The sequence below is a fragment of the Oncorhynchus keta genome, unplaced genomic scaffold (genome assembly GCF_023373465.1).
Source record: "Oncorhynchus keta strain PuntledgeMale-10-30-2019 unplaced genomic scaffold, Oket_V2 Un_scaffold_5491_pilon_pilon, whole genome shotgun sequence".
Lineage (NCBI taxonomy): Eukaryota > Metazoa > Chordata > Actinopteri > Salmoniformes > Salmonidae > Oncorhynchus > Oncorhynchus keta.
The window spans coordinates 77,501-93,391 of record NW_026290962.1 but is presented as its reverse complement, the minus strand read 5'-3'; the positions used below and the strand labels follow the sequence as shown (position 1 = coordinate 93,391).

General features: G+C 50.3%; 1 protein-coding gene and 1 long non-coding RNA gene across 8 annotated transcripts in view; one reads left to right on the top strand and one right to left on the bottom strand.

Moving 5' to 3' along the window:
* Positions 1–2,685: 2,685 nt before the first annotated feature.
* On the top strand, positions 2,686–4,323 carry LOC127929190 (uncharacterized). Of its 7 annotated transcripts, none has more exons than XR_008133770.1 (3): positions 2,686–2,831; positions 3,167–3,300; positions 4,172–4,323. It is a non-coding gene; the product is annotated as an uncharacterized LOC127929190 (long non-coding RNA). The 7 variants fall into 7 exon arrangements; XR_008133768.1 differs by having other exon boundaries at positions 3,100–3,300; XR_008133763.1 differs by having other exon boundaries at positions 3,033–3,300.
* A 3,278-nt stretch (positions 4,324–7,601) lies between these two features.
* LOC127929179 (ELKS/Rab6-interacting/CAST family member 1-like) overlaps positions 7,602–15,891 on the bottom strand; it is a 71,225-nt gene continuing 62,935 nt past the window's right edge. The window contains exon 2 of the mRNA XM_052517012.1: positions 7,602–11,451. Within this exon, the coding sequence (XP_052372972.1) occupies positions 11,314–11,451 (138 nt within the window). The 3' untranslated portion in view covers positions 7,602–11,313. The remainder of the gene's footprint in view (positions 11,452–15,891) is intronic.

Below are 15,891 nucleotides of genomic sequence, written 5' to 3'. Positions count from 1 at the left end.
CAGACATGACGAACCACCCTACCCTCTCTCTCTCTCTCTCTCTGTCTCTCTCTCTCTGTCCATCTATCCAGTCAGTCATTCTTCAGGGAGGTTTATAACGGAGGGTAGATGGAGAAAGCAGAAGAGAACAGCTCTACCTCACACACTGTCAGTGTACCAAATGGCACCCTATTCCCTACATAGTGCACTACTTTAGACCAGGGCCTATAGGGCTCTATGTAGGGAATAGGATGCCATTTGGGACGCACAAACAGACAGACACGGTTCTCATTTTGGTTCATGTGTTCCACAACACAGTCAGACTCCCAGCCAACTTGGCTAGAACAAACACCAGGAGTCTCCAGAGACTAATAGTCCCAGAAATAATTACAAAATCACATCATCATGTTTTCTTTACAATATCTGATTGTCAGATGTGTGTTTTAGAGTGGGGTGAAATAATCACCCTCTAACACTCCCCTAGACACTTCTGCAATGCAGGGAGTCCTTTCTATAACAGGCATGTTTAGAGACAAACACTAAGCATGTGTGTGTGTGTGTGTGTGTGTGTGTGTGTGTGTGTGTGTGTGTGTGTGTGTGTGTGTGTGTGTGTGTGTGTGTGTGTGTGTGTGTGTGTGTGTGTGTGTGTGTGTGTGTGTGTGTGTGTGTGTGTGTGTGTGAGATTGGGAGCTCCCCTTAGCAATGGCAAGAGTCCTAACTTTAAGGGAGTTTCCACACACTGATGTCCTCCTGTGTGATTAGAGCTTCCATCTGAAGATAACCAGCAATCAGAGGGATCCTAGGCCAGCTTCTGCCCAATGGAATGATACACACACACACACGTTCCCCCTCCACACACACCCCCACTACGCCCACAAGCCACTGTGAGGTCTGTCTGTGAGTCACTGGGCCGGACCTGTTCCTAGTTATCACAGCTTTTCTTGCCTGTCTTCATTGTGTTTTCTTAGGCAGGTCTCAGGGGTATAGTGCTGCTACAGAGGCCCCTGGTCCAGCCCTGTGTTACTGTGTGGTGTGTCTGTATGTAGAAGGGTGTGTGTGTGTGTGTGTGTGTGCATGGATATACTATGTGTGTGTGAGGTCTCAGCAGTATCCTCTAGCTGCTGTTACAGAGAGAGGCCCCAGGCCCCCCAGGCTCTGTGTTACTGCCACTCCTACAGGGTTAGAGCTCATAAATCTATAGGAGGGAGATGGAGGGAGGAGGAGAGAGGGGGAGGGGATGAGGTGAGAGGAAGGAAAGGACGGGCAGGAGAAAGAGGAGGGGATGAGGAGAGAGGGGGAGGGGATGAGGAGAGAGGAAGGAAAGGACGGGCAGGAGAAAGAGGAGGGGATGAGGAGAGAGGGGGAGGGGATGAGGAGAGAGATGGAGGGAGGAGAAGAGAGGGGGAGGGGATGAGGAGAGAGGGGGAGGGGATGAGGAGAGAGATGGAGGGAGGAGAAGAGAGGGGGAGGGGATGAGGAGAGAGGAAGGAAAGGACGGGCAGGAGAAAGAGGAGGGGATGAGGAGAGAGGGGGAGGGGATGAGGAGAGAGATGGAGGGAGGAGAAGAGAGGGGGAGGGGATGAGGAGAGAGGGGGAGGGAGGAGAAGGGGATGAGGAGATGAGGAGAGAGGGGGAGGGGATGAAGAGAGAGGAAGGAAAGGACGGACAGGAGAAAGAGGAGGGGTGTTTTGGATGTGGATATGAGGGTCTGTGAGGGAGGGAGGGAGGAGTGAGAAGAGGGGGGAGGGGGATAGAGGGGAGGGAGTAGAGCGAGAGATAGAGGGGGAGGGAGGGATAGAGGGGAAGGAGAGGAGGTATAGAGGAGATATGGACATGGGCTCTGTGTTTCGTCTGTGTGGTCTGGAGACAAGACTGATAACTAGCTCACCCCGGATTTCTCGCACGCACGCACGCACGCACAGATACGACCACCTCCACACTGTTGTGATACTATAGAGCCAGGAGAGTGAGAGGGGGGACTGAGGGAGAGAGAGAGAGACTGTATATGGACATAATATGACATTTGAAATGTGAGAGTAATATTTACTGTTCACTTTTTATTGTTTATTTCACTTTTCTTTATCCATTTTACTTGACAATGTAAATATATGTTTCCCTGCCAATAAAGCCCCTTGAATTGAACTGAAAGACAGAGAGAGAGGCAGGCAGACAGACAGGGAGGCAGACAGAGAGAGGCATGCAGACAGACAGGGAGGCAGACAGAGAGAGAGGCAGGCAGACAGACAGGGAGGCAGACAGAGAAAGGCAGGCAGACAGACAGGGAGGCAGACAGAGAGAGGCAGGCAGACAGACAGGGAGGCAGACAGAGAGAGGCAGGCAGACAGACAGGGAGGCAGACAGAGAGAGGCAGGCAGACAGACAGGGAGGCAGACAGAGAGAGGCAGGCAGACAGACAGGGAGGCAGACAGAGAGAGAGGCAGGCAGACAGACAGGGAGGCAGACAGAGAGAGGCAGGCAGACAGACAGGGAGGCAGACAGAGAGAGGCAGGCAGACAGACAGGGAGGGATTAAACGAGCGTAACAGAACATTCCCCAGGATATGGAAGTCAATAATCGGTAATGACAGATATAAAACAGGTTGTAAAGCAGGTATGCCAGTCATCAAGATGGCCGCCATGCTCATAAGACTGGCAGAGTAGTGGTGCCACGGGGTAATGATGCCCTGGACTTGCGTGCTGTACGTGGCTCCACTCTCCTGGAACTGATAAGATCAGTTGTGTCACAGGGTTGAATTGAATAAAGTTTATTGAGGGTTGAGGTGGGTTGAGGTGGCACATGATAGGCCATCCCTCTGCTCTCAGGACAGGAGGCAGAACAACCAATCAGAGAAGGTCTGTCTCTGGACCAGTCCAGGGACTCTGCTCTCAGGACAGGAGGCAGAACAACCAATCAGAGAAGGTCTGTCTCTGGACCAGTCCAGGGACTCTGCTCTCAGGACAGGAGGCAGAACAACCAATCAGAGAAGGCCTGTCTCTGGACCAGTCCAGGGACTCTGCTCTCAGGACAGGAGGCAGAACAACCAATCAGAGAAGGCCTGTCTCTGGACCAGTCCAGGGACTCTGCTCTCAGGACAGGAGGCAGAACAACCAATCAGAGAAGGCCTGTCTCTGGACCAGTCCAGGGACTCTGCTCTCAGGACAGGAGGCAGAACAACCAATCAGAGAAGGCCTGTCTCTGGACCAGTCCAGGGACTCTGCTCTCAGGACAGGAGGCAGAACAACCAATTAGAGAAGGCCTGTCTCTGGACCAGTCCAGGGACTCTGCTCTCAGGACAGGAGGCAGAACAACCAATCAGAGAAGGTCTGTCTCTGGACCAGTCCAGGGACTCTGCTCTCAGGACAGGAGGCAGAACAACCAATTAGAGAAGGCCTGTCTCTGGACCAGTCCAGGGACTCTGCTCTCAGGACAGGAGGCAGAACAACCAATTAGAGAAGGCCTGTCTCTGGACCAGTCCAGGGACTCTGCTCTCAGGACAGGAGGCAGAACAACCAATTAGAGAAGGCCTGTCTCTGGACCAGTCCAGGGACTCTGCTCTCAGGACAGGAGGCAGAACAACCAATTAGAGAAGGCCTGTCTCTGGACCAGTCCAGGGACTCTGCTCTCAGGACAGGAGGCAGAACAACCAATTAGAGAAGGCCTGTCTCTGGACCAGTCCAGGGACTCTGCTCTCAGGACAGGAGGCAGAACAACCAATTAGAGAAGGCCTGTCTCTGGACCAGTCCAGGGACTCTGCTCTCAGGACAGGAGGCAGAACAACCAATTAGAGAAGGCCTGTCTCTGGACCAGTCCAGGGACTCTGCTCTCAGGACAGGAGGCAGAACAACCAATCAGAGAAGGCCTGTCTCTGGACCAGTCCAGGGACTCTGCTCTCAGGACAGGAGGCAGAACAACCAATTAGAGAAGGCCTGTCTCTGGACCAGTCCAGGGACTCTGCTCTCAGGACAGGAGGCAGAACAACCAATTAGAGAAGGCCTGTCTCTGGACCAGTCCAGGGACTCTGCTCTCAGGACAGGAGGCAGAACAACCAATCAGAGAAGGCCTGTCTCTGGACCAGTCCAGGGACTCTGCTCTCAGGACAGGAGGCAGAACAACCAATTAGAGAAGGCCTGTCTCTGGACCAGTCCAGGGACTCTGCTCTCAGGACAGGAGGCAGAACAATCAATTAGAGAAGGCCTGTCTCTGGACCAGTCCAGGGACTCTGCTCTCAGGACAGGAGGCAGAACAACCAATCAGAGAAGGCCTGTCTCTGGACCAGTCCAGGGACTCTGCTCTCAGGACAGGAGGCAGAACAACCAATCAGAGAAGGCCTGTCTCTGGACCAGTCCAGGGACTCTGCTCTCAGGACAGGAGGCAGAACAACCAATTAGAGAAGGCCTGTCTCTGGACCAGTCCAGGGACTCTGCTCTCAGGACAGGAGGCAGAACAACCAATTAGAGAAGGCCTGTCTCTGGACCAGTCCAGGGACTCTGCTCTCAGGACAGGAGGCAGAACAACCAATTAGAGAAGGCCTGTCTCTGGACCAGTCCAGGGACTCTGCTCTCAGGACAGGAGGCAGAACAACCAATTAGAGAAGGCCTGTCTCTGGACCAGTCCAGGGACTCTGCTCTCAGGACAGGAGGCAGAACAACCAATCAGAGAAGGCCTGTCTCTGGACCTTGATGACATTGTCTTTGTTTTTGTTCTCCAGCTCCTGTCACTATTGCATGAATGAAATGTACTACTTTCCAAAGTCTGAGGGACAAACCAGACCACAGTCCTGAGGAACCTCTGGCTCTGACACACATCATCCCTGTTCTCTACATCCTGTTCTCTACATCCTGTTCTCTACACCCTGTTCTTCACATCCTGTTCTCCAAATCCTGTTCTCCACATCCTGTTCTCTATATCCTGTTCTCCAGACTACAGTACACCAGTATAGTGTGGTTCTGATACTGTTAGACTGTAGTCAATGTGGTTTTGATACTGTTAGACTGTAGTCAATGACAGTGTGGTTCTGATACTGTTAGACTGTAGTCCATGTGGTTCTGATACTGTTAGACTGTAGTCAATGTGGTTCTGATACTGTTAGACTGTAGTCAATGTGGTTCTGATACTGTTAGACTGTAGTCAATGTGGTTCTGATACTGTTAGACTGTAGTCAATGACAGTGTGGTTCTGATACTGTTAGACTGTAGTCAATGTGGTTCTGATACTGTTAGACTGTAGTCAATGTGGTTCTGATACTGTTAGACTGTAGTCAATGACAGTGTGGTTCTGATACTGTTAGACTGTAGTCAATGTGGTTCTGATACTGTTAGACTGTAGTCAATGTGGTTCTGATACTGTTAGACTGTAGTCAATGACAGTGGTTCTGATACTGTTAGACTGTAGTCAATGTGGTTCTGATACTGTTAGACTGTAGTCAATGTGGTTCTGATACTGTTAGACTGTAGTCAATGTGGTTCTGATACTGTTAGACTGTCGTTAGACAGGAAGTGACATCATGGTGGAAGGTTAAGGGTTCAATATGTCTGACTGTAGAAAGACCCCGACTCAAACCGTGTGAAACCACAGGAATGACACTCATGTCTGTCTGCCTGGCTCTCTATCTGTCTGATGTGGGTTTGTGGGTCTGTGTGTGTGAGAGGTGTGTGTGCTTTCTCGCATTATGTGTGTGTGTGTGGTGTGTGTGTGTTCAGTAGGTGTTGGTCACGTCTCTGTCTCTAATTGTTATATGAGCTGTGGTCAGAATGACTAACAATAACCACCAGGTCAGAACCATTAACCACCAGAGAGAGGAGGGAGAGAGAGAGAGGAGGAGAGAGAGAGTGGAGAGAGAGGGGTGGAGAGAGAGAGAGAGGGGTGGAGAGAGAGAGAGAGAGAGAGAGAGAGAAGGAGGAGAGAGAGAGAGAGGAGAGAGAGAGAGAGAGAGGTGGAGAGAGAGAAGGAGAGAGAGAGAGAGAGAGAGAGAGAGAGAGAGGGGTGGAGAGAGAGAGAGAGAGGGAGAGAGAGAGAGAGAGGGGGGAGAGAGAGAGAGAGAGAGGGTGGAGAGAGAGGGTGGAGAGAGAGAAGGAGGGAGAGAAAGAGAGAGAGAGGTGGAGAGGGAGAGAGAGAGGGGTTGGAGAGAGAGAAGGAGGGAGAGAAAGATAGAGAGAGGTGGAGAGAGAGAAGGAGGGAGAGAAAGAGAGAGAGAGGTGGAGATAGAGAGAGAGAGAGGGGTTGGAGAGAGAGAAGGAGGGAGAGAAAGAGAGAGAGAGGTGGAGAGAGAGAGAGAGAGGGGAAAGAGAGGAAGAGTAAGCAGGGTGGGACTGATATGAGTCAGGTCTTATCATGTAGATGTACAGACAGTATAATCTCCAGAGAACGGAGGAAGACTCAACTGTGAACTCTCACACACTGAACTCTCTGGTCCCAGACTAGACCTGTAGCATTAAGGCCCCGGTTCATCACCGGGGTCCAGCTATTTACCGCCAATACGACACACAAAGGGAAGTGAATGAGCTGAGTCATACAGGAGCTACAACCACAAAACACCATTTAAGGTGAACAATGAAGTGTGAGTGTTTGTGGTGGTCGACTGCACCTGTTGGTTTAGAGAGGTGTTTCAACACTCCCAGCCTGCATCGCAAATGGCACCCTATTCCCTACATAGTGCACTACTGTTGACCAGAGTCTTATGGGCCCTGGTTAAAAGAAGTGCACTATATGGTGAAGAGGGTTCCATTTGGGATACAAGACAGAACCTCAGTCACCTGGAAGTGATGGAGCGGTGAGTGTGTTGATTAGAATGACTGACTGACTGACCAGGGAGGAGAGGATGGGGGAGAGAGAGAAGAAGAGAGGAGAGAGAGGAGAGGGTGAGGGAGAGAGAGAGGAGAGGAGAGAGAGGAGAGGGTGAGGGAGAGAGAGAGGAGAGAGAGAGAGGAGAGAGAGGGTGAGGGAGAGAGAGGGGAATAGAGAGGGGAAGAGAGGAGAGAATAGGGGAGAGAGAAGAGAGGGGAAGATAGGAGAGAATGGGGGAGAGAGAGGAGAGAGGGGAAGATAGGAGAGAATGGGGGAGAGAGAGGGGAAGATAGGAGAGAATGGGGGAGAGAGAGAGGAAGAGAGAGGGGAAGATAGGAGAGAATGGGAGCGAGAGAGAGGAAGAGAGAGTTGAAGAGAGGAGAGAATGGGGGAGAGAGAGGGGAAGAGAGAGGAGAGAGAGGAGAGGATGAGGGAGATAGAGGAACGAGAGGGATAGAGAGAGAGAGAGGATGGGGAGAGAATAGGGGAGATAATGTGGGAAAGGGATAGATAGAGAGAGAAAGTGAGAGAGAATGGGGAAGGAAGAGAGGAAGAGATAGATAGAGAGAGCATAGAATGGGGGAGAGAATGGGAGAGATAGATGGAGAGAGAGGGGGGATGGGTGAGATAGAGGGGAGAGAGAGATAGAGAGAGGGGGGATGGGTGAGATAGAGGGGAGAGAGGGATAGAGAGAGTGGGGGGATGGGAGAGATAGAGAGAGAGGGGATGGGAGAGAGAGGGGAGAGAGGGATAGAGAGAGACGGGATGGGAGAGATAGAGGGGAGAGAGGTATAGAGATAGGGGGATGGGAGAGATAGAGGGGAGAGGGATGGAGAGAGAGGGGATGGGAGAGATAGAGAGAGAGGGGATGGGAGAGATAGAGGGGAGAGAGGGATAGAGAGAGGGGGGATGGGAGAGATAGAGGGTAGAGAGGGATAGAGAGAGAGGGGATGGGAGAGATAGAGGGGAGAGAGGGATAGAGAGAGAGGGGATGGGAGAGATAGAGGGGATAGAGGGATAGAGAGAGGGGGATGGGAGAGATAGAGGGGAGAGAGGGATAGAGAGAGGGGGGATGGGAGAGATAGAGGGGAGAGAGGGATAGAGAGAGAGGGGATGGGAGAGGAGAGAGGGAGGATGGTTATAATTGAGCCACATAAAACAGTGATCTGCTCACCACCGAGTCATCACTAGAACACACTGTCTGAGTGACCTCACCTCCCTGCTGTCTTTCATGTCCCTGCTGATTGAAAGAAAGACAGAAGTAAATACAGATCAGAAGGAAAGAGGGAGGAACCAGCCTGTGGACCTGACTGAGATGATGTCACTTCCTATAGGAAGTCATGCTAGGTGTAAATATCCCCTCTGTGTCTCCAGGCCATACTCCCCTGGAAACTGTGGGTTTGTGACCTCCATACGGCTCTCATCGCGGCTCTAAATCAGGGGAGATCCATAAGCTAACTACCACCTGGTTTTCACAGGAAATGAAACGCGGCTTCTGCTTTCGGACGTCAGCAAGGCGACACTCCACCTTAACTCCTCCTCCACATTTACTGGATTGGTTGAACAGTGCAGAAGAGAACCTCCCACAACAGAAAGAACCAGCACGTCACACCTGCTAGGTTGGGTTAGCTAACTACACACACTTTCAGCTGGGTCTGCTGTTTAACCATCTAACATCACCATAGGGAATCCTGTCTAGAGAGTCCCTGTCTAGAAAGTCGTGTCTAGAGTCCCTGTCTAGGGAGTTCTGTCTAAAGAGTCCTGTCTAGAGATTCCTGTCTAGAGTCCCTGTCTAGGGAGTCCTGTCTAGAGAGTCCTGTCTAGAGAGTCCTGTCTAGAGAGTCCTGTCTAGAGAGTCCTGTCTAGAGAGTCCTGTCTAGAGTCCTGTCTAGAGAGTCCTGTCTAGAGAGTCCTGTCTAGAGTCCTGTCTAGAGAGTCCTGTCTAGAGAGTTCTGTCTAGAGTCCTGTCTAGGGAGTCCTGTCTAGAGAGTCCTGTCTAGAGTCCTGTCTAGAGAGTCCTGTCTAGAGAATCCTGTCTAGAGTCCTGTCTAGAGAATCCTGTCTAGTCCCTGTCTAGGGAGTCCTGTCTAGAGATACATTTCAGAGTCTATGAGACACTAAAGAGTCCTTATGAGGTTTAAAGAGCCCAGATAAAGCTAGATAAATTGGATCTGTATTTCAACATCAATAGCCGCTCCCAGAATAGATATCATTGCTGAAACATACTGTCCCTGTTGTTACGGTGAGTGGTGAGCATTTGTGTGGATTGAATGTCTCAATAATACTGTTGTTGCTCGAGTGTCTCAATAATAGTGTTGTTTTTCATCTCCCAACTCTAACCTTTCAACGGGTGACAACTGCAATTAAAAACAGGACTAGGTTTCCTGTTCCCCAAACCCATCAGAGAACGGTCATCATAGAGAGGAACAACAACCAACTATCTCCAACAACCAAAGCAAAAGGTAACAGCAAACAAATGGCATCAGAGGTCATTTAAATTCATATTCCCAGATCTCAGATCTAGGCTGTATCCCAAAAGGGCACCCTAGTCCCTATATAGTGCACTACTTTTCACAGGAGTTCTGTGTACTGTTATAATCTCCACCCGGCACAGCCAGAAGAGGACTGGCCTCCCCTCAGAGCCTGGTTCCTCTCTAGGTTCCTGCCTTTCTAGGGAGTTTTTCCTAGCCACCGTGCTTCTACACCTGCATTGCTGGCTGTTTGGTGTTTCAGGCTGGGTTTCTGTACAGCACTTTGTGACATCGGCTGATGTAAAAAGGGCTTTATAAATACATTTGATTGATTGATTGATATGGGCCGTGATGAAATGTAGTGTTCCATGAAGGGAATAGGGTTCTATAAAGGGAATAGGGTTCTATAAAGGGAATAGGGTTCTATAAAGGGAATAGGGTTCTATAAAGGGAATAGGGTTCTATAAAGGAAATAGGGTTCTATAAAGGGAATAGGGTTCTATAAAGGGAATAGGGTTCTATAAAGGGAATAGTGTTCCATAAAGGGAATAGGGTTCTATAAAGGAAATAGGGTTCTATAAAGGGAATAGGGTTCTATAAAGGGAATAGGGTTCTATAAAGGAAATAGGGTTCTATAAAGGGAATAGGGTTCTATAAAGGAAATAGGGTTCTATAAAGGGAATAGGGTTCTATAAAGGGAATAGGGTTCTATAAAGGGAATAGGGTTCTATAAAGGGAATAGGGTTCTATAAAGGGAATAGGGTTCTATAAAGGGAATAGGGTTCTATAAAGGGAATAGGGTTCTATAAAGGGAATAGGGTTCCATGTGGAATGCAGGACGACAGGACAGAAAGCTGTAGGAGGGATTCTAGAATGGTCTGAGTAGTGGGTACATGACCATGATTCAGAGTCTCTAGCTTCTCTTCATATTGGCCATAATGATATCCCCATCCCATTAGGACAGTCACAATTAGGACAGGAACTAACTCAGCAGTAACTGTGTAGTAACTAAGCAGTAACTGTGTAGTAACTAAGCAGTAACTGTGTAGTAACTAAGCAGTAACTGTGTAGTAACTAAGCATTAATGTTGTGGTAACTAAGCAGTAACTGTGTAGTAACTAAGCAGTAACTGTTTAGTAACTAAGCAGTAACTGTGTAGTAACTAAGCAGTAACTGTGTGGTAACTAAGTAGTAACTGTGTAGTAACTAAGCAGTAACTGTGTAGTAACTAAGCAGTAAATGTGTAGTAACTAAGCAGTAACTGTGTGGTAACTAAGTAGTAACTGTGTAGTAACTAAGCAGTAACTGTGTAGTAACTAAGCAGTAAATGTGTAGTAACTAAGCAGTAACTGTGTAGTAACTAAGCAGTAACTGTGTAGTAACTAAGCAGTAACTGTGTAGTAACTAAGCAGTAACTGTGTAGTAACTAAGCAGTAACTGTGTAGTAACTAAGCAGTAACTGTGTAGTAACTAAGCAGTAACTGTATGGTAACTAAGCAGTAACTGTGTGGTAACTAAGCATTAACTGTGTGGTAACTAAGCAGTAACTGTGTAGTAACTAAGCAGTAACTGTGTAGTAACTAAGCAGTAACTGTGTAGTAACTAAGCAGTAACTGTGTAGTAACTAAGCAGTAACTGTGTGGTAACTAAGCAGTAACTGTGTGGTAACTAAGCAGTAACTGTGTGGTAACTAAGCAGTAACTGTGTGGTAACTAAGCAGTAACTAAGCAGTAACTAAGCAGTAACTGTGTAGTAACTAAGCAGTAACTGTATGTGAGTAACACTAATATAACATGGTTGACCACACCTTAGTAACGGACAGGTTTTGTGGTCAGGTCTCAGAAAAAGACGGGGTTCAACGTCATGAACGGTTCAAGAAGGCCTTCTCACCACAAACATTTTTAGATTTAGAGGATTGTTGCACCAATCTGACAAATCATTGTTAATAAATCAGTAACAAATCCCCAAAGAGATATTGGGAGCACTGGTAAGGCAGGAAATGAAGGACCGCGAATATAAAGGCATCTCTCTCTCTCTCTCGACGCCTTGTGAGAGTGTGGCTGGCGGGGACATTGACAGGTCAGCAGGACTCTTCCAGGGCGTTGACCACCTGCTCCAGGATGTCGGGGCAGTGGTCAGCGATCTGCTGCAGGACACAGTTAGCATGCTCCTGGAGCTCTGCACTCTCCCTCTCACACACCGCCAGCTCCGACTCCAACTGATGGGGTGAGAAAGAGGAGGGAGGGAGGGAGAGAGGGAGGGAGAGGGGGAAGGGAGAGAGGGGAGAGGGGAGGGGAGGGGAGGGGAGAGAGAGGGGGAGGGGAGATAGAAGGGGGAGAGGAGAGAGAGGGGGAGGGGGGAGAGGAGGAGAGGGAGGGAAAGAGAGATTAGAGAGAGAGGGGGAGAAGAGAGAGAGGGGGCAAAAGAGAGAGAGGGGGAGAGAAGGGGGAGAGGAGAGAGAGGGGGGCAGGAGAGAGGAGAGAGAAGGGGAGAGGGAGGGAAAGAGAGATTAGAGAGAGAGGGAGAGAAGAGAGAGGGGGAAGAGTAGAGAGAGGGGAGAAGAGAGAGGGGGGAGAAGAGAGAGAGAGGGGAGAAGAGAGAGGGGGAAGAGGAGAGAGGGGGGAGAGGAGAGAGAGGGGGAGAAGAGAGAGGGGGAGAAGAGAGAGAGAGGGAGAAGAGAGAGAGGGGGAGAAGAGAGAGAGGGGGAGAGGAGAGAGAGGGGGAGAAGAGAGAGAGAGAGGGGAGAAGAGAGAGAGACAGGGGAGAAGAGAGAGAGGGGGAGAAGAGAGAGGGGGAGAAGAGAGAGAGAGGGGGAGAGGAGAGAGAGAGGGGAAAGGAGAGAGAGAGGGGAGAAGAGAGAGGGGGAGAAGAGAGAGAGAGAGGGGGAGAAGAGAGAGAGAGGGGGAGAAGAGAGGGGGAGAAGAGAGAGAGAGAGGGGGAGAAGAGAGAGAGAGAGGGGGAGAAGAGAGAGAGAGGGGGAAGAGAGAGAGAGAGGGGAGAGAAGAGAGAGAGAGGGGGAGAAGAGAGAGAGAGGGGAGAAGAGAGAGAGAGGGGGAAAGGAGAGAGAGAGGGGGAGAGGAGAGAGAGAGGGAGAAATGTTAAAAACATGTATTTTGTAACGTCACATCATAGGTCAGGTACATAGCAACATACTGTAAACAACAAAACAGTGGGAGGAAACACATTCAGAACCATAAAGAGCAAATATTTCAGAGGGACTTTCTGGACAGATGGTCTTTCTGGTCAGTGGAGAGAGAAGGACCTCCATGGTAGACAGCCTGACTGACTGGCCTTAAGTCTCCCAGGGCTGATGAGTCTGTATAGATACCTCCCTCTGTCCTCCTCCTTCCCTCCTCCCTCTAGCCCTTCTTTCTTCTCTTTTCATTCTCTGAGAGGTGAGAGGTCACAGGAAATGGGTAGCTAGTGCACTGTAAAGGAGTGAGCAGAGGAGAGCAGAGGAAGAGAAAGAGAGAGCTAGAGAGGGAAAGAAAGAGGGACTGAGTGATTTAGAGAGGGGGAACATCCGTGTGAGTTAACCTCTCCACCTCTTCTCCCCCTCCAGCTCTCCTTGTCCTTCTCCTCTCCCCTCCATCTCTCCTTGTCCTTCTCCTCTCCTCCTCTTCTCCCCTCCTCCTCTTCTCCCCCTCCATCTCTCCTTGTCCTTCTCCTCTCCTCCCCTTCTCCCCTCCTCCTCTCCTCCCCCTCCATCTCTCCTTGTCCTTCTCCTCTCCTCCCCCTCCATCTCTCCTTGTCCTTCTCCTCTCCTCCCCCTCCATCTCTCCTTGTCCTTCCTCCCTCTTCCCCCCTCCATCTCTCCTCCTTCTCCTCCTCTTCTCCCCTCCATCTCTCCTTGTCCTTCTCCTCTCCTCTCTCCTCCTCCATCTCTCCCCCTCCATCTCTCCCATCTCTCCTTGTCCTTCTCCTCTCATCTCCCCCATCTCTCCTCCTTCTCCTTCCTCCTCCATCTCTCTCCTCTCCTCTCCTCCCCCCCCTCCATCTCTCCTTGTCCTTCTCCTCTCCTCCCCCTCCATCTCTCCTTGTCCTTCTCCTCTCCTCTTCTCCCCCTCCATCTCTCCTTGTCCTTCTCCTCTCCTCTTCTCCCCTCCATCTCCTCCTTCTCCTCCTTCCCCCTCCATCTCCTCCTTCTCCTCCATCCATCTCTCCTTGTCCTTCTCCTCTCCTCTTCTCTCCCTCCATCTCTCTCCTCTTGTCCTCTCTCCTCTCATCTTCTCCCCCTCCATCTCTCCTTGTCCTTCTCCTCTCTCTCTCCATCTCTCCCCTCCATCTCTCCTCCATCTCCTTCCTCCTCTCATCTTCTCCCCCTCCATCTCTCCTTGTCCTTCTCCTCTCCTCTTCTCCCCCTCCATCTCTCCTTGTCCTTCTCCTCTCCTCCTCTTCTCCCCTCCATCTCTCCTTGTCCTTCTCCTCTCCTCTTCTCCCCTCCATCTCTCCTTGTCCTTCTCCTCTCCTCTTCTCCCCCTCCATCTCTCCTTGTCCTTCTCCTCTCATCTTCTCCCCCTCCATCTCTCCTTGTCCTTCTCCTCTCCTCCCCTCCATCTCTCCTTGTCCTTCTCCTCTCCTCCTCTTCTCCCCCTCCATCTCTCCTTGTCCTTCTCCTCTCCTCCTCTACCTCTTCCCTTCCACCTCTCCACCTGGCCCAGGGTCACCCCCTCTCTCTCCCCCCTCAACCTCCCCTCCCCTCCCTCTCCCTCTCCCTGGACCATGGATCCACAGCAGATCCCCTCTTCACATCCACATCCCCAACCTTCACCAACTCACTAAACCCATTTAAATTCTCCTGGAACACTCCATTCCTCCACCAACTACCCAACCGTTCTTTTTAAGTCATTATATATAATTCTACACTTGGAATGTCCATCTAAAAGGTGTAATGTTTCTCTCATTAATGGAATCTGAACCTAAAGGGGATTTATGTTGGACAGCTCCTCAGGCTAATGATCTTCACAGGTGGGGTTATCTTTAACACAGGCCGCGGCCCAATTAACCCCTATTCCTTAACAAGGGCCCATAAGGCTCTGGGAAAAACGAGTGCCTTACATAGGGAATAGGGTGCTATCTGGGATACAGACAAGATCTTTAACACACAGATCCCTTTTTCAAAAGGATGGGGGTCGAGACAAGATCTTTAACACACAGAACACACACACAACACACACACACACACACACACACACACACACACACACACACACACACACACACACACACACACACACACACACACACACACACACACACACACACACACACACACACACACACACACACACACACACACACACACACACACACACAGAGCCGCCCATCCCTTTTTCAAAAGGATGGGGGCTGTTACCCTCAACACACCCACATATGGACAAACTGGGAGGGAGGGAGAGAGGTGACGAGGGGGAAAAGTGTGTGTCCTGGACGTTGAGGTACCAGCTATGCCTCATGAAATCAGTGCTGGCATTAACAGGTGGCTGGCTGGTGGAACACACACTGAACACACACATCACACACACAACACACACACACACACACACACACACACACACACACACACACACACACACACACACACACACACACACACACACACACACACACACACACACACACACACACACACACACACACACACACACACACACGCTCCGCTCCACACCCCAGAAATCACTGGGGTCTCCCTCCCCCTCCCTCCCTCCCTCCCTCCCTCCCTCCCTCCCCCTCCCTCCCTCCTCTCCCCGGGCCTCTTTGAACAGAAATCACTGGGGTGAATCACCCGCTCCTCCGCTCTCTCCACTGGCTTCCAGTTGAAGCTCGCATCCGCTACAAGACCATGGTGCTTGCCTACGGAGCTGTGAGGGGAACGGCACCTCAGTACCTCCAGGCTCTGATCAGGCCCTACACCCAAACAAGGGCACTGCGTTCATCCACCTCTGGCCTGCTCGCCTCCCTACCACTGAGGAAGTACAGTTCCCGCTCAGCCCAGTCAAAACTGTTCGCTGCTCTGGCCCCCAATGGTGGAACAAACTCCCTCACGACGCCAGGACAGCGGAGTCAATCACCACCTTCCGGAGACACCTGAAACCCCACCTCTTCAAGGAATACCTAGGATAGGGTAAGTAATCCTTCTCACCCCCCTAAAAGATTTAGATGCACTATTGTAAAGTGGCTGTTCCACTGGATGTCATAAGGTGAATGCACCAATTTGTAAGTCGCTCTGGATAAGAGCGTCTGCTAAATGACTTAAATGTAAATGTAATGTAAATGTCTCCCTCCCTCCCTCCCTCCCTCCCTCCCCTCCCCCTCCCTCCCTCTCATCTTCTCCCCCTCCAGCTCTCCTTGGCCCCGGGCCTCTTTGAACAGAAATATTTCGCTGTGTTGGACAGGTTTTAAATTGCTTTTCACATTCTGAACAGACGCCACTGATCCAAAACCCATCTTTCATTCGCCCATAAGAAAGTAGGATTTTTATTCATAAAAACTATTTTCTTTGGCTTGAAACGTCAAACTAACAGGGAAGATGATAAAGAAACAACACAGACAGGTGATATTCACAGACCATCATGCAGACATCTAGAACAGACAGGTAATATTCACAGACCATCATGCAGACATCTGGAACAGACAGGTAATATTCACAGACCATCAT